The 27718-nt window shown below is 37.2% G+C and overlaps 2 protein-coding genes across 11 annotated transcripts in view; both read left to right on the top strand.

The window, feature by feature from the left end:
• The window catches only part of C3G (C3G guanyl-nucleotide exchange factor), a 61504-nt gene extending 41584 nt beyond the window's left edge, over nt 1–19920 (top strand). For 5 of the 8 annotated variants that reach the window (XM_069498373.1, XM_034985409.2, XM_069498371.1 and 2 more), the window contains 14 exons: nt 1753–1776; nt 3178–3295; nt 3788–3892; nt 4543–4642; nt 5342–5440; nt 6678–6785; nt 7023–7218; nt 9430–9589; nt 10063–10201; nt 11032–11289; nt 12063–12319; nt 13377–13508; nt 13810–14000; nt 14822–19920. In XM_069498373.1, the coding sequence (XP_069354474.1) occupies nt 1753–1776; nt 3178–3295; nt 3788–3892; nt 4543–4642; nt 5342–5440; nt 6678–6785; nt 7023–7218; nt 9430–9589; nt 10063–10201; nt 11032–11289; nt 12063–12319; nt 13377–13508; nt 13810–13999 (1886 nt within the window). In that variant the 3' untranslated portion in view covers nt 14000; nt 14822–19920. The remainder of the gene's footprint in view (nt 1–1752; nt 1777–3177; nt 3296–3787; nt 3893–4542; nt 4643–5341; nt 5441–6677; nt 6786–7022; nt 7219–9429; nt 9590–10062; nt 10202–11031; nt 11290–12062; nt 12320–13376; nt 13509–13809; nt 14001–14821) is intronic. The other 3 variants (XM_069498369.1, XM_069498372.1, XM_069498368.1) reach the window with 2 other exon arrangements.
• Nucleotides 19921–20957: 1037 nt separating this feature from the next.
• LOC117997212 (zinc metalloproteinase nas-13-like) lies at nt 20958–27279 on the top strand. 3 transcript variants are annotated; one of them, XM_034985428.2, is made up of 6 exons: nt 20963–21377; nt 22664–22828; nt 23231–23340; nt 24793–25021; nt 26110–26246; nt 26848–27276. In XM_034985428.2, the coding sequence occupies exons 1-6, from the start codon at nt 21266–21268 to the stop codon at nt 26953–26955; spliced, it is 861 nt and encodes a 286-aa protein (XP_034841319.1). In that variant the 5' UTR covers nt 20963–21265; the 3' UTR covers nt 26956–27276. The 3 variants fall into 3 exon arrangements, with proteins under 3 accessions (XP_069354508.1, XP_034841319.1, XP_034841317.1); XM_034985426.2 differs by having other exon boundaries at nt 20968–21377; nt 22649–22828; nt 26848–27272; XM_069498407.1 differs by lacking the exon at nt 22664–22828 and having other exon boundaries at nt 20958–21377; nt 26848–27279.
• The last annotated feature ends 439 nt before the right edge of the window (nt 27280–27718 follow it).

Here is a 27718-nt window from a genome sequence, read left to right as displayed (position 1 = left end):
AACGTTACAAATTGAGACATTGGAATAAAATTCCGCTAGATTTGTCCATGACCTTAAATTATACATATATAAAATTAGAAAATGCACTTCGCCCATTTTGTGCTTAGCTAATTATAAAGCTGGGTTGAGTTGATAAGAGTTTAAGTTAAGTCAGCAACAATAAGTAATTTTACTGCCCAGTTAGAGTTACACGGAATTCTTAACACGCAGCTGGTTAAACTAAAGCACGCTCTATACATTTGTAGTGCGATCTATAATTTAATCGGCTATTTCAGACGAAATCTCTCTTTAATACCTCATACATTTATTAAAGTTTTATTTGAATTAGTCAATATTGGTGTAACTTTCTTTTTATTATATTTGAGAGCGAGATTTTAATTAATTATTATCTCCTCTGACCTCTAATTTTTATTAGATACAAAGAAGCAAAATCCCTACTAAATTATGTCTGACTGTTTGACTGCATGCAACTTTCACTGGAAATGTATACAACTTGAATGTATATTTGTATCTAATTTCCTACCTTTATAGATATACCTAACCTGCGAAAACGATGTATGTTCGGAATTTGTTAGTGAATGTTGGTATCTTCCTACATTATGTTTATATTAATGTTTGGCTGATGGGTATTGAATGCATCACAGTCATTAATGAATCGGATACAGTCCATTTCTTCAATCTTATTCTAATAATCAAACGAGTAATGACGTTAAAAAAAATCTTTAAAAACGGTAGTTTGCGATGCGACGAGACTTTCTAAATTCGAATGTTAAGTAAGCAGATAAACTACTGTGTTGTGGTATGTTGCAACATATTCTGACGTGACCATCGACCAATCAGAGCTCAGCTCGACATAAGTGAGCCTGAACGCCACGACAGACTATCAGGCGCTCACTTGGTCACTTGACCCGAGTTAATATACTTACGGCGACGCGACGCTTCCCTTCTAGGCACTCCCGTAACTTATTCATACTATTATTATAAATGCGAAAGTGTGTCTGTCTGTCTGTCTGCTAGCCTTTCACGGCCCATCCATTCAACCGATTTTGATGAAATTTGGTACAGAGATAGCTTGGATCCCGGGGAAGGACAAGGGCAACAAGAAGGGCAACAACAAGGGACACTTTTTATCCCGGAAAATCGAAGGGTTCCTATGGGATTTTTAAAAACCTAAATCCACGCGGACGAAGTCGCGGGCATCATCTAGTTAGTCTCTTATAAAAGAGAGAGAGAGGTATAAGCGATAAGAGTTAACACAATAGAAAGAGAGGAGTTTATTAAATTAGGCCGCAGTGCACTTTCTTGCAAATTCTATAAGCTGCGCCGTAACAAGATTCGCTATTTATTGTAACGTCTTTGTGGAGTAATCCTGTACTTGGAAGGTAGGTACTATTAACTACTAGTACTACTAGTACACCAGTAGTAGTAGTACAGTAGTACTAGTAAGTACGTATTCATTTGTCAGACTAGTCTATTATATTATCACGACTTACCATATTACAGTATTTTGTCTGCATCTTTATTCGATTATTAACACTTATTTACGAGTAAATCGATACGTAAAATCGATTTATCGATAGTGTTAGCACGCGCATTCGACGAACACAATTCTCACTTGTATCAATATAGACTTGTGAGGTTGTCTGGTTGTAACAAATTGTCTGTATCCAATTCCCTCGTTGTATACAAATGTTCCCTGGGGGGTCTGAAATATAACGGCATGTTTGTCTGTTGTGCCGGTGCGTCGGGCAGTGTTTCAAAGCGTCGCCTACAGCGGTGAGTGGATTGCATGCTCGCGTTAGCCGTTAGCCAACTACCGTCACTACCGCCCACGATAGATAGATAGCCTTAAGCGCTGCGTTGCATTCAGATGGAGCTTCACAGTTGTGCGATGTTTATATCGGTCTTACGTCTCTTAGATAATCGTGGTTTGGATTAATCGTTTACTAACTGCAGCGATCCTACCCTAAATTGTTGATCAATGTTTTAAATAATATCTTAAGTTAATGGAGGTTAGAGTAAAAAGGAGACTACTTACTGGCTAGAGTAGCTGCTTTGTAACGTTGCAAAGAGGCAGTCTTCCTTTAATTACTATATGTACATTGCAGTTTACTGCCGGCTTGCCACTATTACTTTGATAACTTAACGTTTTTTTAAGCTGTTGGATTGTTCACTAGTTTCAGGAGTAGTTAACAATTCAACCGACATGTCTAAAACTCCATGATGGCACAATTTATTAACGGATTTCAAATAGTCAAGTTATGAAAATATCTCTCTTCTTTAGGTTTATTAAAATAAAGCATATTACACAATTGAAGATTATCTAAATGATAAAAAGCGTAGATTTGACCTGAAGCTCGTTCCAGCAACGCGCAGGACTGCAAATACTTTTCTGATGAGTACATGGCATAATATTGTATATCAAATCTTTGAAAAGAGCAACCGCCGCGTTTCTTGCTGGTTCTTCTCGATAGGAAAGGCATTCCGAACTAGTGGTAGATGCATCTGACGATTCAAAAATACTTGTAAAAGTTTAATTGCATAAAAAATATTTTTATTTTTATTTATTTATTTATTTATTCCTTGAATGATAGAGCTATTTATCTCGTACAACTGTTTACGCTATAGAGTCTGAATGTTATCCAGCATTTTAACTCGTCGACTCCAAAGAAGCAGACAGATTGGAGACATTATGTGTGCTATTTTAGCTTTCACGAGCCATTTTAGTAGGAAAATCACAGCTTGCTTTATCTTATGGCTTACGGCGCTTAATTATGTGTCAGTTAATAACACACGGAATTTCGCGTAGTTAATTCTCACCTTATTTTTATTTTTTATTTTATTTTTGTTTATTTGAAAGTAATCAACAGCGTAAATACATAATTATTATTTAAATTTAAATCTAGGTATAACAGAAGGCCAAAAGAGATTACTTAAAATTATAATTAAACTATTTTAACAGAATAGAGTTAGAATAAATGTAGGTATATACAATAATAAAATAAAATTACAACAGTGTGTGTATGATTGTAGATGTTTTTAGCGCTTAATTACAGCGCTTTTGCTGTTTCATTGGGCGGCATAGAAGTACATGTTACGCCTTTGTTCTTAGAATACGTTTTGTTCGTTGGTGTATTTTTAGGCGGTCGTTATATATTTGTATCGTCCGATTTTCAGTTATGGCTTACATGGAGATGTTCGGAAACTGCAGTCACACGAACTCGCAAGTTTCGATCAACCCGGAGGCGCCGCCTGATATGTTTCGGCATTCCATACATACTTATAATTTAACTAGGTGAGTTGAATTTGTAATAACCTTTAAAGCCCCTTGTATACATTGAACCAAACTGCTCGGCGAATGCGCTCAGCAAAAGTGGCATTAAAGTTTAACGTATATTTGCCGCGTGAGACTAGCGCCGCTTGTCGGCTGTTATAGTAATCTTACTTTGAATCTTGAAAATACTAATTATATTTTGTTCATGAACACATTTTTTTTTCATGATGTAACCACAAATTCACGGTTTTCGGATTTTCCCCTTTACGTGTGCTATAAGACCTACCTACCTTTGAATCTAGGTCAAAGGGAAGTACCCTATAAATAAATAAATAAATAAATAAATAAATAAATAAATAATAAATTTATTCATAAGGTTTCTTGACAGACACGACAGACAGACAGACAACGGTGGTCCAATAAGGATTCCGTTTTTCCTTTTGAGGTACGGAACCCTAAAGAGAAATCTATGGGAGTGGAATTTTAGTAACTTTTTATTTTTTTGTATTTTAGTGCACAACACTCAAGCACGGGCACTATAAGCATGGGCCAACATCAAGTACAGAGATCGATGGCTTCGTCACTAACAGTCCAACACTTGAGCACACCACCACTCAGGTATGTTTGTACTTTACTAATGATAACTCCAATTGTGTTTACTAGTTAAATATGTATTCGTGTCTTTCCAATCTGTTAAGCAGACCACATAAGAACAGGTTTGACTATTAAGCTATGGTCACGCACGACACGCGACGGTAGCGACGCGTGACGCAGTAAATCTAAAATCTCCTATAATGTTTTTCGTCTGATAAGGGGTTGAAATTTGTGTGGCTTCGCAGACGAATTGACTGTTGCAGCAACGACGCCAAATAGTTCTTGTATTACAAATATCTATAAGCTGCAATCACGCTATCGCGACGTGTTGCCATGCTGTTGCCGTCACCATATTTTCATAAAATGAGCACCACTGTTTTTATTATTTAAAAACATAGTTTTTCGAATAAATTAATCAAACTTTCATGGAGCGAAAATTAACCTTTTTTTGTGAATCTAGTCATTGTTTAGCTAACCTTTATTTCAAACTAGCTGATGCCCACGACTTCGTCTGCGCGGATTTAGGTTTTTAAATATCCCGTTGCTACCGTCGCGCGTCGTGTTCGACCAAGGCCTAAGAGCCAGCCTGCGCAGGCGCGCCTGTACAAGACAAGCTTGTATGCAGTCAGGTCGCCTGCACATGTGTTTCAAACATGAAATTTTGTGTTCCCCAGTGGTTCCGAGGACAGCGTGAGTATGAAGACTTCGAGCAGAACTAGTCCTATGCCTCCCGAACCGCCGGCGCTGCCACCAAAGATGAATAAAAGTAAACAGGTAACATTTCTTTTAATTAATGGCTGGTGCTAACATTGTGACTAATTCCGTTGTAAACATTCTCTGAAATTTTAGTACGATTCGTTTTCATTGGAATAATTATGAAAGGCATAGCAATAGACCTATCATTTTAGTTTAGAGATTGTGTACAATGGAATGGGTCATATTGGTGCTTACTCAGGTTTACAGGTCTGAGTAGTGCCAATGTTTTCCACGGAATATTAATATTGTGAGAGGGGTTGGAGCAATTTTTTTTAACTGTCTATTTAGTTAAGAATTGTAGATAAATTTTAAAAAACTGAGCACCACTGCTTTTATTATTTAAAAATAGAGTTTGCCGAATAATTAATCAGACTTTAATGGAGTGAAAATTAACCTTTTTTTTGTGAATCAAGTCATTATTTAGCTTTATATCAAAGTAGCTGATGCCGGCGACTTCGTCTACGTGGATTTAGGGTTTTAAAAATCCTGTGGGAACTTTGATGTTCCGGGATAAAAAGCATGTCTCTCCTATGTCACTCTCCAGGTCTTTAACTATAACCATGCAAATCACGTCAATCCGTTGCGACGTGATTGAAGGACAAACAAACACACTTTCGCATTTATATTATGGGTAGTATATAATATCATAAGAGGGTACGTCATATAATATAATTTGTAAATGAATGTTTGTAAGTTAATGATTATTTTGTTCTCTAGATTTCAATGAATTCGAGCAATGAACTTCTGCCCCCACCCTCCCCGCGGCCTTCGTCCCACAATAGCTCGGCAGATGAATCTATGTTAAATCATAATGTGGTATGTAAATATTTCAATCAAGTTATTATTTGCATTCATACAATGTTTTTATCGTGTTCTGAGTGATATCAATAATACCGCCAATCGAAGTTTTTATTATTTACGAATTAGCCCTTGACTGCAATCTCGCATGGTGGTAAATGATGAGTCTAAGGCTGAGATCTATAGAGCGCACTTTGACTTTACTCAGACTGATATTCTCTCTCTCAGATTAAGATTGAGTTAAAACGAGAAAGATTTATGTGAGAGATATAGCTCTGTCTCGTTTTAACTCTGTTTTAAGTCACTTAAAGTCAGAGTGCGCTCTATAGAACTCTAGGTGGACGCGGGCTGACTTGGAAGGCGGTATGGCAGTTTTATTAAACCCAAACCTCTTATCGGTTTCTAGGCGAAATCGTACTGGAACACTAAATTGCTTGGCGGTACGACTTTGTCGGTAGGGTGGTAACTATCCACGACCGAAGCTTCCTACCAGACCAGACCATAGACAATTTAGAAATTATAAATTCCCAAATCCTCTGCTGGGAATCGAACCCGACACCTCCCTCTGATAAGACTGATAATTTACCTTGAAAAAGTAAAAAAGAGAGAATTAATATAACTTTGACTATATTCGATTTCTACTTTCTAATGTTACTGTATAAAAATTGTTATATTAGCATTAATTAAATATTTTATTTACTGTGTTACTTAATAATATCGATATAAAACAAATGGTCAATAAAAAAGTGGCGTAACTCGGAATAAGTAAAAGAGAAAATCGATTTAATATAAATTACTGCATTCGTTGTTGACTGGTGGTAGTTAGTTGTATATATTTTTCTATATTTGTTACAATAATATTATATTATGTATTTAGAAATTTGCCTCAATTGGTATATTGATTTTTTTAGTTTCGTGGCACAACTAAAATTATAAAAATCTATATATATGAAAGGAAAAGCTGACTGACTGACTGACTGATCTATCAACGCACAGCTCTATCTACTGGACGGATCGGGCTGTAATTTGGCATGCAGATGGCTATGACAACGTAGACATCGCTAAGACAGGACTTTAGGAAATTCAACCCCTAAGGGCGAAAAATAGAAATTGTAAATTTGTGTAGTCCACGTGGACGAAGCATAACCTAGTTATTTATATAAACGTAGAGACTCAAATAGAAAACTCAGAACGTTTCAAACAAAAAATTTCCTACTTAAAGATAAATTCATATAAGAGTGTTTCTATTGTTCAGAGTTCGGATGACTTGTACATAAGTTCATCGTCGCCGGGCAAGTTCCCTGTGGACGATGAGGATCTGGATCACCTCGTGCGTCCCATGCCTTCGCCCGCACCTTCACAGGTATTGTGTAAATCTACGTTAGTTACGTAATACGTGTTTGTATCGAGAAGCGCGTAAGAAGTGTAACCTTAAGGCGCCATCTCCGCGGACGAGAGAATCGCGGCGATAGTCTCGCCGTGCCACCAAATTCGATACAACTTATAGATCTATCGTCACAGGGCGATACTATCTCCGATGATAGATGTGGAGATGCCGTCTAAGAATGCCGTATATTGATTGTTATTTTTTATGTTATAGAGAAGCGAAAGCAGTACAGAGCAAGCACAAGCGGCTACAGACGATAATGCAACAAGCATAGCCGACCCCGACGATATTATCCTACAAACGGAAGTAAGCGGGTGGCTCCTCCTGAAAGGAACCAACAAGGATGGCCCCGAAGTACGCGGCGGACATCCGGACGCCTTGATCGTACTCGCTACTAAAGCTACCAAAGGTAAGCCAACAACATTACGTTTTATATATCATATTATATTGAAATTTGGGTTTTGGTCAAGCAAGTAAATATTAAGTCATTTATTACAATTAATTATGGAAAACGGTTTCTATATAAGTATAACGTGAATTAACAAAGCATGTTAAAGCGAGAGGGTAAATTTTTACGGCCGAAATTAATATAATCAATCCTATCTGGAATATATCGGTAAGTTACTTAACGATGTTATATTTAGTCAAAAGTTGTATAGTCTTTTGTGACAACTAACAACGAAGCTTAGTAACTTGCCGACAGACTATGGGTAGATTGATTATTATTAATTTCAGCTGTTAATGAATATGACAAATCTGCTGATTTCAGGATTCCCTAACGATTGAATGAAGGAAAATTAATAAGAGAGTTTGTGTAAAAGACATACCTACAATGAAAACATTCGGTTTCGTTATGAAACAGCTGTTTATTGAGTTGCATTTCTCAGTCTTTCGAAAACTTTCAATATGTTTGCGAATTATATTTTCAGTTTCTTCAAACCTAAACTAGTAATGATCTAAATATTGAAATATAGGCATAAGAACTCTGTACCAGCATCGCTTCTAACATCTTAACTTTCATGCTTTCACTTTACAGAATCGGACGAGTGTAAGTGAATCGTAGTATGAGTTGGGGCTGACAGACACTAGCTGGTTGATAACTAATATTATTAAAGCTTAGCTAGACTTGCTTCATATTATGGTATCAGATTTTTAGAGGCACCATTTGCCATTTCTGAAGCGTCGCTTTGTAGTCACTAATTTGTAAATTTTACGCTGTACGCCTGTCAAGACTCTTATGCTTCCTTTACAAAATAATGGTCTGTGGAGAAGGTCTATTTAAGACTCAGTCTCCACCCAAGCGGAGCGGAGAGGTGGTCAGTCGACCAATCAGATTGATTTAATAGATAACATGAAAAAATTATCACGTCATTAAAAATCTGATATGTTGCCAACGTTAGGGCAAATGCTAATTTCCCGCGAGGTAATTACGTATCTCGCGACAGGCGTAACTCTCGCGATCATTGCTGTCAAACGTCCGGCTAGAGAGAGACAGCAATAGCCACAAAGCAAAATAAGAAGAAAAAGAAGAGAGACAGCAAATGAACTGTCGCATTGCTAGTGCTGTCGCGTTGCTGTCGCTACTGCAACGTTTTACGTAATCACCCCGCTGCTGCACACGTTGGGCGAATAGTGTTACGGCCAACGTTGGGGCCAACGTGTGGAGCCGGCGCGCGTAAGCATAAAATGTCGAATTAGTCATCTACGAAGTGACGCTGCATTGACATTGGCACTTGTTGATTAATAATAATAAGATAATATTATGTATTATATTGTGGGATATTATACACTTGCAAATAATACACGCAATAACTCGCTGAACTACTTTTAAACACGAATAATCATATAAAGCATGAAATTTTAACCACTATTAGTATTTATTTACGTTATAATTCATGAAATATTATGAATTCAATATAAATTAGTTTCGCATAGCGCGTTCGAGCACCCCAGCTTTGGCTTATGGTTACACTTTTTCTTTATAATCTTATCAAATTTGTTGCCGGTTTATTTTCACAAAGAAATTCTTATCGATCTGATGTATGGTACTTTTCTAGAAATGTTGGTTTTTATTTTGTGTAATTTTTGACTTCAAAGAAAGCTAAAAATAAAATATGAAAACTATTACAGTACGCGGCTAAAAGTAATGTACATCGACCTTTAGAAGGAGGAGATAGCAAATTTGTAGAGCACTGTCTCTCTCGTTGAGACCGACAAAACGTCATATAGGTATGAGTGATAGAGACAACGCTTTAAAAAATGTCATTCTAAAGGCCGATGTACATTACTTTCGGCCGCGTACTTTATTTAGTTACATGCGTAAATACCATGTATCAGATTTAGCAACATCTCCCAAACAGGTGCGAATTATCAGCCGAAGTTTTCACAGTTATTGTCATACATAACGTACCGTACATAAGTTAATCCTTAGTACATAAGCTAATTTGTTTGTATACAAAACTCTAAACTAAAGTGACAGGTTCTAGAGCTATCTTTTTCGCAATAATAATCCCTACGAAATTAAGCACAGAATGGTAAGAATTTTCCACCTGTTTCGGAGAGCGGAAATTTCCCGATGAACTCGGGAAGTGAACATTCTAATTCCCGTCTCTGTGTACAGATTTCGCGTACCAGGAAGCATTCTTGGCTACGTACAGAACATGGGTGTCGCCCAGCGAACTAGTGCACAAGCTCATACGGCGCGCGCATCACTATAGGCCCAGACCACACGAGCTTCGATCCACGCTGAGTCTTCTCACTAGAGTCGTAGCCGATCTCACGTGCGTACTTTAATGCTGATATCTATACAGCTTTGAATTTCTTCAGACTTCACTTAGAACTCAGCGAGATTGAGCCAAAGACTCTTTCCCTTTCAATACACTTAAGTCTGAGCAAAATCAAAGTACACTCCATAGTTTTCAACCTAAGAGCTTCAGCGATATAAAATGATATTTTATTAACTATGAAAATGCCATGAATTTAGTTACCAGTTTATTAATTAACTAGCTGCTACCGCGTGGATGTGGGGTTTTTTAAAATCCGTGGGACTCTTGATTTTCTGTGACAAAAAGGTACAAAAAATTACGTCGCTCCGTTGCGGCGTGATTCAGGGACAAACCAACAAATAACACAATTCGGACAGTGATATTATCGTTTAAAGGCATGCTGGTAGTTTCAATGCGACTAGTCTTTAATTCTCTTATATTCAGCAATTAAACAAAATCAATGGACTGAAGTGCTATTACCATTACAGAATGTCAGACTTAGACCGAGTGCTGATGCAAGAAATTATGGAATTCATTTACTGGCTAGTGGAAAGAGAAGAGTTGCCTATTTCAAAGGCGCTACGACAAATATTGGTTGACAAACAAAAGCAATTGCATTTCCAAAATGTAAGTACATTAATTATACCTACCACAAAGCTTTTGTTGGTAGTATAATATTGAACTCTATCTCCTACCTAATAATAGATAAATTAATAATTTAAACTAAAACTAAATCCTTAAAAAATTTAATATTATAACTAAAATATATTATTAAAAGGAGTCCCTTTAGGCAAGGTTCCGAAGATACTGGCAAATATATTGGCCAATTTTACTCCATGCGACTTCCATGTGAATCAAGCCATTCAAATAAAATCCTAGTACTTTGCTTGCGCAGAAAAAAAACCAAAAGTCGAAAATACATCGCATTCTACGATTTAACTTGCTTCACGTACCTTAGTTTTAGGTCGGATGCAGTTTCCATTGTGTATTATTTTAGGTATTCTTTCATAGACATGCTTTGAGTAAGAGCCCAATGCAAATCATTTCAACACAACTCATTTACAGTAGCCGGCAAAAAATATTGTACATCGACCTTCAGAATGAGATTTCGGCTTTGTAGAGCGTTGTCTCTGTCACTCATACGTATCTGACGTTTTGTCGGTCTCAACGACAGAGACATCACTCTACGAAACTGCTATCTCTTTCTAAAAGTCGTGTACAATATTTTCTACCGCGTACTGTACAATTTTCAGTACTGAAAATATGAATGAAATCAGTTGAACTGAATAAGTCGAAAGTACTAAAAATGTAGCTACAATTTTAGTACTTTCGACTTATTCGGTTCTCTATAGTATATGCGATCTGGAGATTACTCCTTGCATACAATCACAAAATAACAAATTGTACCTCTTTATAATATTAGAATAGACATATTCAAATTTCAGTGCTTTTTCCAGACAAACAATAGATATGAATACGATTCACCGTGCTACGGAACTGTATCATTACGACGAGACACGCTCCTGGACTTCAAGGCGAGTGAGCTAGCGGAACAGATGACGTTGTTGGACTCCGCACTATTTGTGCGTATCACGACAGCGGAGGTGCTCTCGTGGCCACGCGACCAGTCCGAGGAGAGGTCGCCAAATCTCACGAGGTTTACGGAGCACTTCAATAAGATGAGCTATTGGGCGCGATCGAGAATATTAGAGCAGGTAAGAATTGCTACCATACCTCTTTTCTATTAATTGTGTTTCACTCTTTGTTTTATTTCGTTAATCCTTAATATATTAACTCCGGCGTTTTCGACATATTTTAAAGCATGCTCGTAGGTGTCGTTTTATCCAAATGTGCGCAAACACCGCGCCACAATGTATGTAGGCTGTGTTGCTACGCGTATGCATTTGGCGTCACTGTAAAATCGAATGTACGAACTGGAGTTTAATAATCTTCGCTATACTCTTTCCATGGACAAAAGTTAATATAGGGCTCTGTCTGTTCCTTAATCCCTCACATAATATGTCAGTGGGTGTTAACCATTTTGAGTGACCAACCAATCACAAATGAACCTATGTTTTCTGTACTACTCTATCGGGAACCAATGTATTAAAAAAAACATTCGGAATTCATTTCGGAAACAGGTTCACAGGTTTGTGATTGGGGTCACTCAAAATGGTCAAACTACTGACATCTTGTCTTTGTCATTTATATGATTATGTAACAGAGAGAGCCCTATACTAACTAGGGCTATATTTCTCCGTGTATAGGGTTAGTTAGAATCAATATATATCGGTAAACCGTCTATTAGATCATCATCATCAACCAATAGACGTCCACTGCGGGACATAGGTCTCTTGTAGGTCGCCATTCTAGCACCTTGGGACCCCAACGTCTATCGGTTGTACGAACTATGTGCCCTGCCCATTGCCACTTCAGCTTCGCAACCCGTTGAGCTATTAGATGCTATATCTTTATTTCTCTCTTATAGTCTAACGAAGCGCGCGAGCGGGAGAGATACGCGAACAAGGTGCTGAAGGTGATGAAGGCGCTCCGCAAATTGAACAACTTCAACTCTTACCTGGCGCTAGTGTCGGCGTTGGACTGTCCACCCGTGCGGAGGCTGGGCTGGCCCCGAGCCGTCGTGGAGGCGCTCAAAGACCACGTGGCGCTTATTGACTCTTCGCACTCCTTCCGCGCTTATAGACTGGCTTTGGCTGAGACGCAGCCACCCTGCATACCTTACATGTAAGTCATTTATTTTATTATGAACAGTGATTTGAAAGGGGATTTTTCTTTACTCTGAGGCGACAAAGAAACGTCCAAAGATGGTCACCTGTTCGCCGATACGCGAGGCTCCTAGCTTGGCTCCGGGCGTCGTGGAAGCGCTCTAAGACCACGTGGCGCTTATTGACTCATCGGCCATATCACTCCATCCGCGCTTATAGACTGGCTTTGGCTGAGACACGGCCACCTTGCACACCTTACATGTAAGTCATTTTATTCTATTATGAACATCTAGGTTGAAAATCTAGAGATCCTGAAGGGGATTTTTTCTTTTGTGGCGTGTGGTGACAGCAGATCAGAATACAGTTTGTCACCACCCCTCCTCTTCCAGCGGGTGTCGTACGAGGCCACTAAGGTAATATAACGGAGAACGGGCATCAGCGTCCTCTGTGCTCCTACTATCACCATCTACTGTGATCACCAACCCGTCTGCCCGTTTTGGCTGAGATGCATGTGAAATTTTATTTATTAAATTTAAAATCCTACATCCTAGGAAGATGTAATATCTAAAGAACCAGACTAGTACACGTTTTTATGTTTACTTTATTCTCTACTAGGTGATACTCGCGACATCGCCCGCGTGTATTTTAAAAATCTCGTGGGAACTCATTGATTGGAATGTAAGCTAACTCTGTTAAATTTCATCAAAATCTGTTAAAGTGTTGGATCGTGAAAAGCTAGCAGACAGACAGGCAGACAGACACACACTTTCGCATTTAGTTAGTTAATAGGTACCTTCGTTGCAGCTAGGCACCGAGGACAAACCTCTGTGGTTTTTTCGGTGTTTTTAGTTTAAGCTTTATTTGTATGTATTTTGATTTGATAATAAATAAAAAAAATAAAAAATTATAATATTAGTATGGATTGGTTTATCTCTTACCCATATCAATGAGGATCTTACTTATTCATCAGATTGGTATAACCGCCATATTAAACTTATGCTGACGTGACTCTTTATCTCTCTCGGCTAATAACTTTCATAGAATTTCAATTGTTACATTGCGATTTTTATTCCCAGTGGCCTCTTCCTCCAAGACCTGACGTTTGTACACGTCGGCAACCCGGACCTGCTCCCCGACGGCAGCATCAACTTCACTAAGCGGTGGCAGCAGTACACTATAATGGAGAATATGAAGCGCTTCCATAAAGAGTAAGTAGTCACACGAATTTATCTACACTCATCATCATCAACCCATCGCCGGCTCACTATTGAGTACGGGTCTCCTCTCCAAATGAGACGTGTTTGATCATAGTCTACCATGCTGGCCAAGTTCGGATTGGCAGACTTTACACACCTTTGAGAACATTATGGAGAACTCTGAGGTATGCAGGTACACTCACACTTTATCTACACTGAATATACATAAATTATAGTCAATACTTGGCTTAAGAGTGATCTAAATGCATGGCGCGACTTGTCCCAGGGAATTAACGAATGAACTTGTCCACAGGCAGTACAAATTCAAGAAGAATGAGCGTATCCAGGCGATGTTCAACGAGTTCGACGACGTACTCAGCGAGGAAACCATGTGGCAGATCTCCGAGACCATTAAGCCGCGCGGCGGCCGCTCGCGCAACGCCTCCGCGCCCTCGCCGCCCGCTGCTGCGCCGCCGCCCGCTGCTGCCGCTGCTGCCACGTAAGGTACAACGGTTCATTTCCATCTTCCAGAACGTATGCTTAGCGAGGTGACTATGTGGGCAGATTCCGATGACTCGGTCGTGCAACATCTCCGCGTCCTCGCCGCCCGCTGCCACCGCTGCTGCCACATGCCATACCATTGCCATCTGAATGCTCAGCGAGGAGTGGCAGAACTCTGAGACCGTAATACCCTACGAATAATGGTGTCAGTGTCGGTGGATTACGGGTACAATGTAATCCTATTATATTTTGTGACAAAATACTGTGGTTTTAGTGCAGTGCCATGAGATTATAGAAATTCTCATTTCATGCAAGACTAGCGACTAACTGCCAGCGGTTTCGCCCGGTGGAAATATAAATCCTATTTATTAAATATCCTGTGAGAATTTTGATCTGGTCTACATTATAAAGGGAACCTGTATGCAAAATTTCAGTTTTCTAGGTCCAAGGGTTCCGACTGGCCGTTTTCATGTGCTAACATAGATAATTAAACTAAGTTAGATAACCAAAGATTTGGTTCACTGTTTCTTCTGCGTGTCTGACCGTTAAAAATGTGCAATAAGCTTTATAACTTTATTTCATAATCAATGAGCATAACACCAGAGATTGTGTAACTTTCGGTCAAAATTATTTATTGTTATTGTTCCATACCATCGACCTCGTAGCATGATGAAAACAGTAAATTTTTTGTTGCGTGGCATTGACTCTATATTATTGTCAAGGTTTTATTTTTAAACTAGATTTTACTCGCGATTATGTCTTACCATTATAAGTATTCGACGGTTTATAAAATTGAATTAAAAATAATCTGTTCTTTGATGCAGGTAACACTAGAAAGATCCAAAGAAAAATGACGAGCGAGGTGATAGAAAAAACGATTCGACATAAATGTGAGATTTTGTCTATGAGGAATTGTTTAATTTAGATAAAATATTGTGATTATCTGTCCTAAAATGGCCTAATTATTTTTAGTGTATTTATTGGTAAATGCGATTTCAACTGTGATTGGTCCGATTACGAATAGAGTGCTTGACAGAACAAAACAACACATTACAAGTGCACATTTGGTTTTTAGACCTATCCTTTAACTTAATTTTCGATTTATTAAAGAAAATATTTCAAACCAAGTTTACAACTAAATAATCGTGAATCAAATTACGAATTACTAAATTTTATGTTACAAAATCACATGATCGAAAAATCTCGGATAGGTCCAATAACCAAGCAGTAAAAAAAAAGCTTTCATCAAAAAAAAAAATAGAAATAGCCAAAAATTGTTTATCAGTATTTATACCATTACTGTCATACATATCAGCATGTGACTTGCATAGAGTACTACAAAGAATACGAGTGACGCATAGATGTAGTTTATTTCTGATACTCTTGTTGTTGTTGTGATTTGCCATTGATGTCAGTATAACTTAAATAAGCCGACTTCGAAAGCTAAATCTCAATACATCGAATTAGTGGAATCCATAAGTGTTAAGATCGTTAGGTGATTTGCTATACATTTAGTAGCTTTAAGTAGCGCATAATATGGTGAAACTAATTTACGATACTTTGATTTCGAGGTTATTATTAAAATGTATAGGTGTGATAGACTGATTTCCTAGTAACGTATTCACTTTTATATATAGATCGAGAAAACTTTTTATTAATCATACAGTACAGTTGATAATGCTGTAGGTAGATTTATCTGCAAACAATACATTTTTGACATAGAATTGTTTCATCATTAATCTAGTTCAAAACGCGTTGCGTGACCTTTTGTAATGTCGGAAATCTTTTAACTGGACTTTTGCACGATATCTGCATTCTGTTATGAAAACGAAATGGGACGATTTTTTCTTATTATTGGATTGGATAACAATTTCGACTTAGATTGTGCACCTTCAATCAGAGCTAGTTTTCTCAATTCAACCTTGATGTTGATGATGATGACGGTAGCATTTACAAATAAGTACATAAGTCAGATAACACCAATATTTTTTACATTTGTGTATGCATTTTATAGTCAATATTGTGAGACGAATTTTTAAGAATGTATTTTTAGTGATTTTTACACAGACAGGCATGTTTTTTTTTTTTTTTTTTTTTTTTCCACACAAACAGAAAAAACACAATATTGGTTTCTTCGTGCTCGTAAGCGCTTGGCGGCTTGTCTGAGCACTGCACATTCCTCTGTAGTCTTATACTTACATACATACTATACATACTATTAATGTAGGTAGGTAGTTTTAAAATAAAATAATTATGTCCGCGTATACCAGCTTCAATTTCTGCATACGAGTTGGACCTCACCACGCCAAAATGTACCATGCCACTCAGCATCGATCTCGATAAAATGACTTGACGGTATATAGCGATAAAAGTCATTCTCCCGAGACCAACGCAATGTGTACAAGCATACGCTTAGTAGTATGCTTGTATACATGCTATACGTACTACGTATGCACAGAAATACTAACGTTGACATTGAAATTGAGAAAAACTTTGAGTTTTGAGATTGTCAACACAAATGGCACAAACAAGTGCGATAATTACTCATAAATCATAGCACTCCTTTTGACAAATTCAGAAAGTATTATAATAATTATTGTTATTGAAAACTGCAAGTTAACGAAAAAATGAGCTACTGATATTCAGCAAATATTGTGTGCCAAATATCCATCGAAAGAAGCGTCCCATTTCAGTTAAGTAAAAGTGTATTTTTGAAAATGTTTGGAATTGCTTTTTTATATAGTACATACAGTACAAGACTTATACATATTATTGCCCAGGATTGCAAGTAGATTGCAGGATTCAGTATACAGTATTGTTTAATTAATTACTGAAGCTAATTACTAATTTGCCGACCCACCCTGGCTTCGCTCAAGTGGTATAATATCTGGTAATTACTGGTAATAGTATCTAGCGCCGAATTAATAATAATAATAAAATCGGTCTTACTTGTAACTGTCGATAAGTTACTTAGAATGTTATCTCTGCTTAGCAACGTCGTTATTTATCTCAGACAAAGAATCAAGGCGGACTTGACATTAAAACAATAATACCTTGCCAGAGCAAGCTAAGTGTATGGAAAAGCTCTAAAAAGTGATAAAGACAAAAACACATTTTTTTGTCTTTGGAATAGTTTAGCTTTTTTTTTGGTGGGCACAGTAGTCGTCTGTGCCCAGCAAGCCTCAGTGATAGTAATTTATTACGAGTTTTATTTAGTTTTCTGTTTTAAATTGAAGGTGTGTTTGAAAGCCATTTATGGTGCATTGCTGTGTGATCGGCTGTAGCAGTCGTAGCGAGCGCAAATTAAGTAACAACCTTTCATTCGTAAGTATGATTTGTTTTGTCCCTTTCGGGTATACGCGTCTGACAAGTGTCCACCTTGATTCTTTGTCTAAGTTATTTATCAAAAATGGCATGGCCTTTTTTGACAAATATCTTTGCTAATGGTAACTTATCGACAGATTACGGATGGATAGATTATTACTTTTGGACTTGGCGATTTATTACAAATGGCTGGTCCTAGCTACTTTAATAGCATTAAGTTCTATGGTGCAGTGACAACCAATACTCAGCGTTGCAGACTTGAATTAGGCCGGTTTTGTAAGAACTCCGAAATATATAAGATCGTTACACTATTTGCCGAGTGACCTTGGTGTGTTGGATCTTACAATGCCTGTGAGTGTCGGCCATAACTTATTTCTATGGCTAACCGCCGCTAGCCCAAATATAATTTACTCTAAATATTAATATTGTTAACGCAATATTTTACGCGTGCTCTTAAAATAAAATTTAACACATTATTTTTGATAATCAGAAATTATATTTTCCTATAAAATGTTGCCTGCAAGGTGGCTAAGAGTAATCCTAATTTTGAGATCGAAACATCTTTATGATATCTTCACCGTTGGTATCATTTTATTCTATTTCAATAAGCTTTAGATGCAGTGAAAGCTCTTTCGCGATAAATGTATTTAATGATATCTTGAATTGTTAGTCTCACACATTCATAACACTTTTTAACGGTAAATATGAAGAAAACAAGGTATCAATTATCATAAAATATCGCCTTAGACGATTTGGTCTTGAAATAGCAATATCGTTTTTTTTTATTTTAGAAATTGCTGCACATTTGTGATAATAATAATCGTACTCTTTCGGGTGCCGCTTACTACTCGGTTGACGTCCTCTTATACATAGAGAAATTATATTAGACGAATATTAGTATTGTAAGAGTACATAAACCCCATTGTATCTGCTGAGGTGGGTATGCGTATTACTATACGGTTATTTATTGTTCGCTATTATATTAGTCCATCGAAACTCGAGCTGGTCCGATATGATTAACCTTACACTTGTCAATACTTGTAATCCTAGTACTTTGGTCACCATGTAATGTGATAAATATGTAATTTGAGAACTGAATTTCAAATAATTACTTAGTTTTCATTAAAGAGTGTCTCTCTTTAAAGAAAAATAAGTAGGTATTTATTTGGACTTGAATTTCAAGGTTATTATTTTTATTATGCTATGTAAGATATAGGTTTTTTACTATTTCAAAATCTTAAACAGAGCGAAGGTGTAAGGTTTTTCATAATTTTAGAATTTTCAATAATTAGATAATAGTTGACATATTGGCGATGTAGTGTAATAATGTAATGGCAACGATCTGGTAGTTCGTGTATCGGGGCGGACGCCCCTCGCAATAATTAACTAGACCAATATTTAGAATGTTTTACAGTGCTTTATTGATACGATATGCTGATATTGTAATTTGTATGTAAAATAATTTGATTCGTAGTTAAGTTGTAGGTATGTTACCAAATTTTTTGTTGTCTGATATCGTATTGTATATTTATTTATCTTAAGCTCTAGTTTCCTAGAACAGCAGTGCCGTCACGTATAGTCCGCACAAAATGACTCCTCACGCGCCATTTTAACTATGGGTCAACTGTCATGTCAAGAGTACGGTTCACCTTTAAAATAACAACGAAAATCGTACTTTTGACATGAAATTTGGCACAAAAAGTTAAAATAGCGCGTGAAGAATAAAATTTTACGCAGTCGCTATTCGTATCGAATGACGTCACTTAACTTTAAAGAGAGCAGTTTGTGCATCCTCGTCGCTCTCTTTCTAGGAGTGACGTCACAGCGCCTGGCAGCGGCCACAATGTATCGGCACCCCTATCCTAAGAAACTGAGCTATACGAAATAAGGGCAGATAACCAGGAAGATACAGAAATAAAAGGTGTTACTGGTTAACGTGATGGTGCAAAGTAAAAATCAATCGATCAAGAAAGTAGCGAAGTGGTTGTTAATTTTAAACTATTCTCACCCACAGTTCAATCGAAAACTACTGCTAAAAGTACCAGCCCTTATTCTGTAACGTGTTTGTATGTAATTGAAATATATTAAAGACTGCCTAAATTAATTACTCAGTATAATGGATGTGTAAACTAGCTACGTTTGATTAAATCTCCTGTGTCACAGCGTAGTGATAACTACATTTGTTTAGTGAAAAGTCGCCTGTTGCAATTTTGGTACTGTAGGTTCTAATATGATAATTATTGTTTTTCTAGCGATGTCGATATTTATTAAATTTTATATAAAGATGTCACTTTTAGAACAGCGTACTCTGTTGTATTAGCAAGTTCAGTATTATGTTTAATGAAATGCCATACTGTATCAAATGGATTTATATTATTTCGTTATGCGATTGTTTTACTTTTATAAAATAACGTTATAATTTAGCATTTTCTTATTATAAATTAAATGCGTTTGCATTTGTAAATTTCTTTTGATTAGTTTTGCATACTTTATATTATCTGAATTGCATGCGTATTTGTACAGTTTACATTTTTGTGTGTCAAGTTTTCTTTGTAATTATTTTGTAATATAAATATAGCACGTTATTTACAATCTGAAATTGTATGTAGTTTTATTTAGCGCACGAACGACCGACCGAAAGCTGTCCAGACCTGAAAAACAAGCCCTACTTACAGTACGCGGCCATAAGTGATGAACATCGATCTTTAGAAGGAGATAGCATATTTGTAGAGAACGGTTTCGGTCGTTGAGACCGATAAAACGTCATGTGGGTATGAGAGACAACGCTCTACAAACCTGAAATGTCATTCTAAAGGCCGATGTTCATCACTTTCGGCCGCGTACTGTAAGGTGGTTTTCGGCTGTAACCGCACCGGATTCCTATGTTTTTGTATTCACATGCAAATTGTGTCACAACCGCCGCAGCGCTGTCGTAAACACACATTCTATTCTAATGAGTTTATATTTAAGTACTTACTAAAGATAAATAAACACCGATGGCCGAAACTAATAATATAATCAATACTATCTTTAATCTGTCGATAAGTTAGCAACTTTGTTATTTCTTAAAGTATTGTATAGTGTTTTTTTCGAAATAAGCTAATTTATTGTTGCCAAGTAAATTATCGACAGATTACAGATAGATTGCTTATTATTATTAATTTCGCATTTGAATTAAGAATTAATTGGGATCTCTGTCTCTGGTTACGATAAATAAATAACCACTCTATTTTTAGGCAATATTATTTTGGAATAAATATGTAAGAAAATATAAATAGCTAAAAAAATAAGCATTTTTACTAAAAAAGTTTGATATCACGCATACAAACTAAGAAAGGGAAATCGTGGCTGTCAACATTTATATATACAAAAAAATCTCGAATGAAAATGATGATCCGAATGTATCTGCATCATTCTCAAAGTAATCATCATCACAGCTGCTTTCCGTTTAAGTTTTTATATTACAATACTAAAAATTAAATAATGTACAATAAACTTTTGTATGTAAAATACTTTCCTTGCTAACCGTACTTTTCAAATGACAGTTGATGAATAGAGAAAATAATATGGCGTTCCCATTGTTACTTTGGACGCATTATATCATTGTCACTGACCCTTATAGCTTTTATCAGTAGATGCATTACTAACTAATGTACATAATCGCAACATCCCTTTGTTAGCACCACAGGCTTCTTACATGATTACTTCTAGATAACATTACTTAATTGCGAAACTAAGTAGTTTCAACAGCATGGGCTTAGATTACAGTTATCTAATTAGGTGATCGATATTATATTACCTATGTCCCTGTATCGCTATTTAACTGAGCGACATTCGAATGCACTCTTCAGTTAGACGTTTGAAGAGTTTAGCTCTGTACCTACCTATTTACACATATTTGCATATGCACTATTGTATCATTATAAGTTTAATTAGGTATCGAAATGGTACTATGTGCTTTTGTAGTATTAGTTTTAGCAATTTTTGCGAATGCTGCTCCTGTTGAAGAAAAGTGGTATTCACTTGAGATTGAGGAGCCATTCACCGATGATTATGGTAGGTAACTAGACTTTCTTTTTTTTGCTTATCGCCTCACCTTACTAGTGCTAAAAGGAGATCGCCCGTGAACGGGCCCTCTTTTGTGGCATCGTGTCAAAACTTAAATTAAATTTTTAAAAAATGTGTTATTTTTTTACGATTATGTTTTATTACGACTTTTTTTCACTCTATTATTGAAAATATCCACAATTACAGTTAGAATCGTAGACATGCATTTATTTTGAAGAAGTATTAATTAAATATAACCTCAATATCAGCAATATAAAAAATAAGATTTCTTTATAACCTGGGTGAATAAATAGAAATCATTTGCAGAATATAAAGAGTTACTTATTTGTCTACAAAATAAAATTAAAACCATGGTGACATAACAATTATATTAGGGGGGGGCCCAAAGCTCCTAAAAAAATGGGCAATCTCCTTTTGCATAAGCAGAACATTTTATTTGGTACATAGCTGTGCAAATAATGCGATTCATGCTTTTAATGTACAATTAGTGTCTATTATACCGACTTCCCACGTTGCGTGGTAGAGCGGATGGACGCGAACCAGCCCGCACCGACGCACCATAGGAAAAGTATCATCCGTGAACCGTGGTAAGTCAAAGTCAAATCTTTTAAACAAATTGGGTACCATTGTACACTTTCTAAATTGTCAATTGCTGAATTTGCAATACTTAAAACAAAAACTAAGCAGACACGTCGTCCGAGCCTTGTGCGCGGTGCATGGCCACGGTAATATTATCATACAGTATTGTAACTCGGCCGTATCTTAGAAATAAATACCTACAGCAGCACGGTACGTAAACATGCGATAGGGCTGCCCGCCTCCCAACATTTTAATTACATTTGCCTACTTTGTGTTTCCATTTAGTTTTGTGATTGTAAATATACTTTTTTTATATATCTATACTAATAAATAAATAAACAAATAAAATACTTTCGCGCGGTTATTGTTAAAAAACAAACACCGTCCGTTCGTCACTCTGGCACAGTCGCGACTGGCTGCACCGCGAGCGCACCGCGAGATCAAGGCGCGTAGGTATAGCTCGCGTTTCGACCGTTTGTATGAAGTTGGAATACTGTATAGATAACATTACCGTGGCATGGCTGTCCGTGATCGTTAGCCGTGCGTGACAAACCGCAACATCACGCATCGTGGGAAGCCAGTAGTATTAGGAATGGATAGCCTATAGGGTAGGTATCAAAAACAACCCATTGGTTTCAATATTCACTTTCCGCTAATATTAAAACGTGTTTTCTATTCAGAGGTTTCTAGTGTAGACGCAGAGCTAGGAGAACACTTTGAAGGCGACATTGTACTCACTTCGGTTCAAAAGCAAGCTATTGAGTCTCATCATACTAGCACTGAACGCAATGGACTCAAAGACACTACAAAGAGATGGCCTAACAGGACTGTCGTGTATCATATTGTGGAAGATGACTTTAGTTAGTAATCATTAATTTTACTGCTCGCATTTTTTTTTCTTTATCTACAACTAGCTTATGCTCGCGACTTCGTCCGCGTGGACTACACAAATTTCAAACCCCTATTTCACCCCTTAGGGGTAAATTTTTCAAAAATCCGTTTTTAGCGGATGCCTGCGTCATAATAGCCATCTGCATGCCAAAGTTCAGCCCGATTCGTCCAGTAGATTGAGCTGTGCGTTGATTTGAATTGGCTCAGGTCCAGTCTAATGGGACTTGGGAGGCAACGGCAGTTCGTAAGTTCTGTTTAATTAATGCTGGTAGCTGGGACATACGTGATACGCACCTACTCAAACAAGGTGGCGTAACATATTAAGTAGGTGTGAGTAGGTAAATAGTATTAATTATTATTATTATCGTCAGACGCGACACAACTGAAGATGATTGAAGAAGGAATGGCCGATATTGCAAATCAGTCCTGTATCGAATTTCGACCTCGAAAAGAAAATTCAGAACACGCTGTTACCATTCAGGTATTGGCTTTTATACCATTTATAATTGCAAAAAAAATTTGGATCAATAATTAACTTTCGGGGAAGGACTGACATCAGAAAGCTCGAAGACTCGACAAGTCGGAAAACAACAAAATAGTAGTGACTCGCCCTACAATAATTATTAATTCTTATGAAGATTTAAAATGTACCTACCTACTAAACGCGAGGATTTAATAGGTTTTGCGAATTTCTATATTTTACTCATTTATTATGTCGTATTGGCATTGCAATATGCCATTGATTTGTTTAGGTAATGGAGAGCTGAGAAAGTTACGTTTCTAGTGGCAAATGTAGTTGCGTAATCACTAATCACTAATCAGCATTAGGTACGTAAATGTAATACCTATCTTATAATTTGCGGAAGCAAATTGGTATGTAGGTATAGCTAATAGCTATAAGTACGCGGCAAAAAATAATGTACATCGACCTTTAGAAGGACATAGCGGATTTGTAGGGCATTGTCTCAGTCGTTGAGACCGACAAAACGTCATATAGGTATGAGTGACAGAGACAACGCTCTACAAAGCCGAAATGTCATTCTAAAAGCCGATGTACATTACTTTCTGCCGCGTAGTATAGGTATGCGACAGGTTGAAATGGCAATCGGGGTGGGGACACTCCGCATATCGGCACAGCCCCCGTACTAATCCCGTGCGGGCGAGCGCGGGTGTGCGGGGCGTCCCCCCACCTCAAGCCCCGATTGCCATCTAGACCAGTCGCGGACTATAGGTATTCACTGTGAAAGCATCAGAATACTATTTAATGGGGTAAAATCAAAAGCTTATAATTTCAAACTAGTTTTGAGAGTAGGGCAGTATCCTGCGCCAGAATTGACGAAAGTGAACTAACAACTTTCCTACGTAAGAGTTTTTATTTATGCATTTATTTAGGTATATTTTGGCAACATCGATGTTTGGCATTAATTAGATAGGTACCTACCTTGTCAATCTCTAATCTCTCGTCGGATAAAAGACTAAGTAAATAGGCTAATAATTTCAAACTAAGTAGCAGTGACTTTGTCCATATCCAACTGTTAACCACAACGGCACGCTCAGCTCGCAGCAGCAAAACGCCTTCAGCAGAACCCCAATAATAGCTGAAGCCCGCGACTCCGTCCGCGTGGATTTAGGTTTTTAAAACCCTGTGGGTACTCTTGAGATAATTACAATGCTTTTAAAATTTCTTCAGGTTTTTAACTATAGATATCCATGCAAAAAATCACGCCGATTCGGCGCTTCGTTGCGGCGCGTTTGAATGACAAACCCTTGCAATCAGGGAGGGAATTGCCCGCACAGCCCCCGCGCTAACCCGGTGCAGGCGAGCGCAGATGACGTGCGGCTGTGCGAGGCGTTCCGCCGCCTCTTACCCTAAATACCATCTCGACCTGTCGCGTACTATTATAGGTAAATAAGAAAGAAAAAATATTTATAGGGTTCAGAAAACGGTTGCTTTTCGAACGTGGGCCTTATTACCAAAGAAGATAAAGAAGACCAGGAAGAAGGCAACGAAGAAGTCCGTCAGGTACTGAACCTCGCTAAGGGCTGCTTCAAACATGGCACCGTTGTGCATGAAATGCTGCACACCCTGGGATTCTTCCATATGCAGAGCACGTACGATAGAGATGACTTTGTCGAGATTGTTTGGGAGAACATACTGTCAGGTAAGGATAAAACCACCTATCAAACTATGGATCCATACAAATGATAATAATAGGTACTTATCTACATAGCCTTATAGGTAGGTACTGAAATGACGACACCGCACCGGCAAAGGCAGCGTTTGAAGACCCCACTGGGTAAGCGGAAGCTCCTGCAGCGATGGTTGTCATTTGTCTATCGGTTGAGACGCGCCGAGGTCAGCTATTTATTTATATAAATCGAAACGAAGACTATCCTAAACTCGATAAAAAATAACTATGAAGATAATTTGTTTTTTAAACTATTTTTAGGGTTCCGTATCTAAAAGGAAAAAAGATACCATTATAGGATCACTTTGTTGTCTGTCTGTAAATCTATAGGGTATTTCCCGCTGAACTAGAATCATGAAATTTGGTAGGTAGGTCTTATAGCACAAGTAAAGGAATAAATCCGAAAACCAAACCGAAAGTTTTTGTGGTTATATCACAAAAAAATAAATTAAAATGTGTACTGTTCATGAACAAATAAATTAGTGTTTTCAATTTTCGAAGTAAGATAACTATACCAAGTGGTATATCATATGAAAGGGCTTTACTTGTACATTCTAAAACAGATTTCATTTATTTTTATGCATAATAGTTTTTGATTTCATGCAAAATGACGAAAAAATACGACTGTAGTACGGAACCCACGGTGCGCGAGTCTGACTCGCACTTGGCCGGTTTTTTTTTAATAATTTAGCAGTAGGTTTATAAGTTCTTGGGTGTATTTAAAAAAATCTTGCCTAGTGCACTGCTACACTCAAGTAAATGGAACACTTATCGAAACCTAGGCTCTTTACGCAATGCATCTGATCTGAATCCAAGAATTCTTTCCGAAGTAGCCGTAGTAAGTACCTACTTATTGTATGACGGTTTGCGTACTAGATCCGAATTTCGTTTCCCGAACCTGAAAAACGAAATTCGGATGTAGTGTGCAACCACAAAACCAAACAATACAAAATGATAGACGTCTACTTCGGATCGCAAATTCTCGTATTCGGCGGATGAAGTGCCTTCGTAAAGAGCCTTTTAAATCTGTCTCATACGTTTTATTGTTATTTTATCAACAGGTGTAGAGTATAATTTTAAAAAATATACAGTCGATACAGCTACGGACTTTGGTATTTCATATGATTATGGGAGCGTCATGCACTACTCATCTGTAGCTTTTACCAAAAACGGTAATAAAACCATAATCCCTCTACAGGTAAGTTTCTTAAAATCAATATACCGCCTGTGATTAACATTTAAGTAACATAGTAGGCATCTAGGTACTAGTCGATTAAAAAAACCTATACAAATCAGATAAAAGATTTTTGGTCGATTCATACTAAAAGCGACCCGTCCCGGCTTTGCACGGGTAGCTTATTACAATTATTTTCGTACGAATCTCTAATTTTTTGAAATTAAAATACAGCCTTTGATACTCAGGTGTAATGTAGTTTTCTACTTCAAAATCGGTTCAGTAGTTCCGGAGATTACCCCATACAAACAAACTTTATCTCTTTATAATATTAGTGTAGATAGGTACCTAGGTACTATTGGGAATATTATGATTTTAAATAAGTAATTGTCTCTAGTCTGGTCTGGTTTGTCTGGCTTCGGTTATGGCGAAGCCGTGCCGTGCCCCCAATCGATTTTAGCGTTCCAGTAAGACGCGACGACGCCACGCCCGCCGCCGTGTAGTTAAACCGACATGGGATAGGGGCATGGGTTAAATAAAACTGGTATATTACCTACTCCTACCAAGTTGGTTCGCTTCGCGTTCGTTACACTTACTACTTAGTATATTATTGTTTTTTTTACAGGAGAATGTGGAAATTGGGCAGAGAAAAGGATTATCGGAAAAAGACGTTCTTAAACTCAACAAAATGTATTGTCAAGAGGTGCGGAGCGGAATCAATCTGTTAAATTAATTATAATTTTATATGCTTGTGTAAATGACAGGCAAATAAATATAAAGTATATTAATATGGCAGGAAAATAAGGATGCGATATAATATAATCATGCAACAACGAATAAAAAGTTTCACAACGCAATATAACTTACATAAAGTAATTACCAATGTTCTCATTTGCAATAAAACGTTTGTAACAATTTACAATATTTTATTATTCCTGTTGTAATTTAATTTACTCATACTGAAAAACAATTAAAAGTAATTGAGTACCCAATAAGAATAACCTACCAGGTGTTTCGTTAGTAAGATATCTTTATAATATTTCGCCCCTCCAAATTCCGACTGCACTATACGACCTATATTTTTGTATTATTTAGGTCCAAATAAGTACATCATCATTTATTTACTTATTGATAACTTCCATGTGTATGCCTCATTTATTACTAATACCTACATGCTATAATTATTACGTACCTACCTAGTACCTACCTATATATTTGAGGAGCAAGATTTAATGGGCAGTTTTAGCGCCCGAATGACCGTACTTTTTTAACCGACTTCCAAAAAGGAGGTGGTTCTCAATTCGGCCCGTTTTTTTTATTTATTTTTATTTTTATGTATGTACATCGATTTTTTCCAGGTTTCTGGACCGATTTGCAAAATATTTTTTAATCAGCAGAGGATGTTAAGGTGGGTGGTCCCATTTAAATTTCTGGATCCAACTCCTCAATCCTGATGCTGCAGGGTTACTGCCCGCCTAAGTTATCGAGATTCAGTG

The sequence above is a fragment of the Maniola hyperantus genome, chromosome 4 (assembly GCF_902806685.2).
Source record: "Maniola hyperantus chromosome 4, iAphHyp1.2, whole genome shotgun sequence".
Lineage (NCBI taxonomy): Eukaryota > Metazoa > Arthropoda > Insecta > Lepidoptera > Nymphalidae > Maniola > Maniola hyperantus.
Note: the sequence above shows the minus strand (reverse complement) of the source record. Positions and strands in the feature narration are given on the sequence as shown.

Excerpts from the sequence above, each read along its gene's own strand:
- LOC117997212 (XM_034985426.2), top strand. The coding sequence starts at position 21,266 with ATGGTACTATGTGCTTTTGTAGTATTAGTTTTAGCAATTTTTGCGAAT. Across the intron at positions 25,022-26,109 it reads TTGGGAGAACATACTGTCAG|GTGTAGAGTATAATTTTAAA; the intron begins GTAAGGATAAAA and ends TTTTATCAACAG. Across the intron at positions 26,247-26,847 it reads AAACCATAATCCCTCTACAG|GAGAATGTGGAAATTGGGCA; the intron begins GTAAGTTTCTTA and ends TTTTTTTTACAG.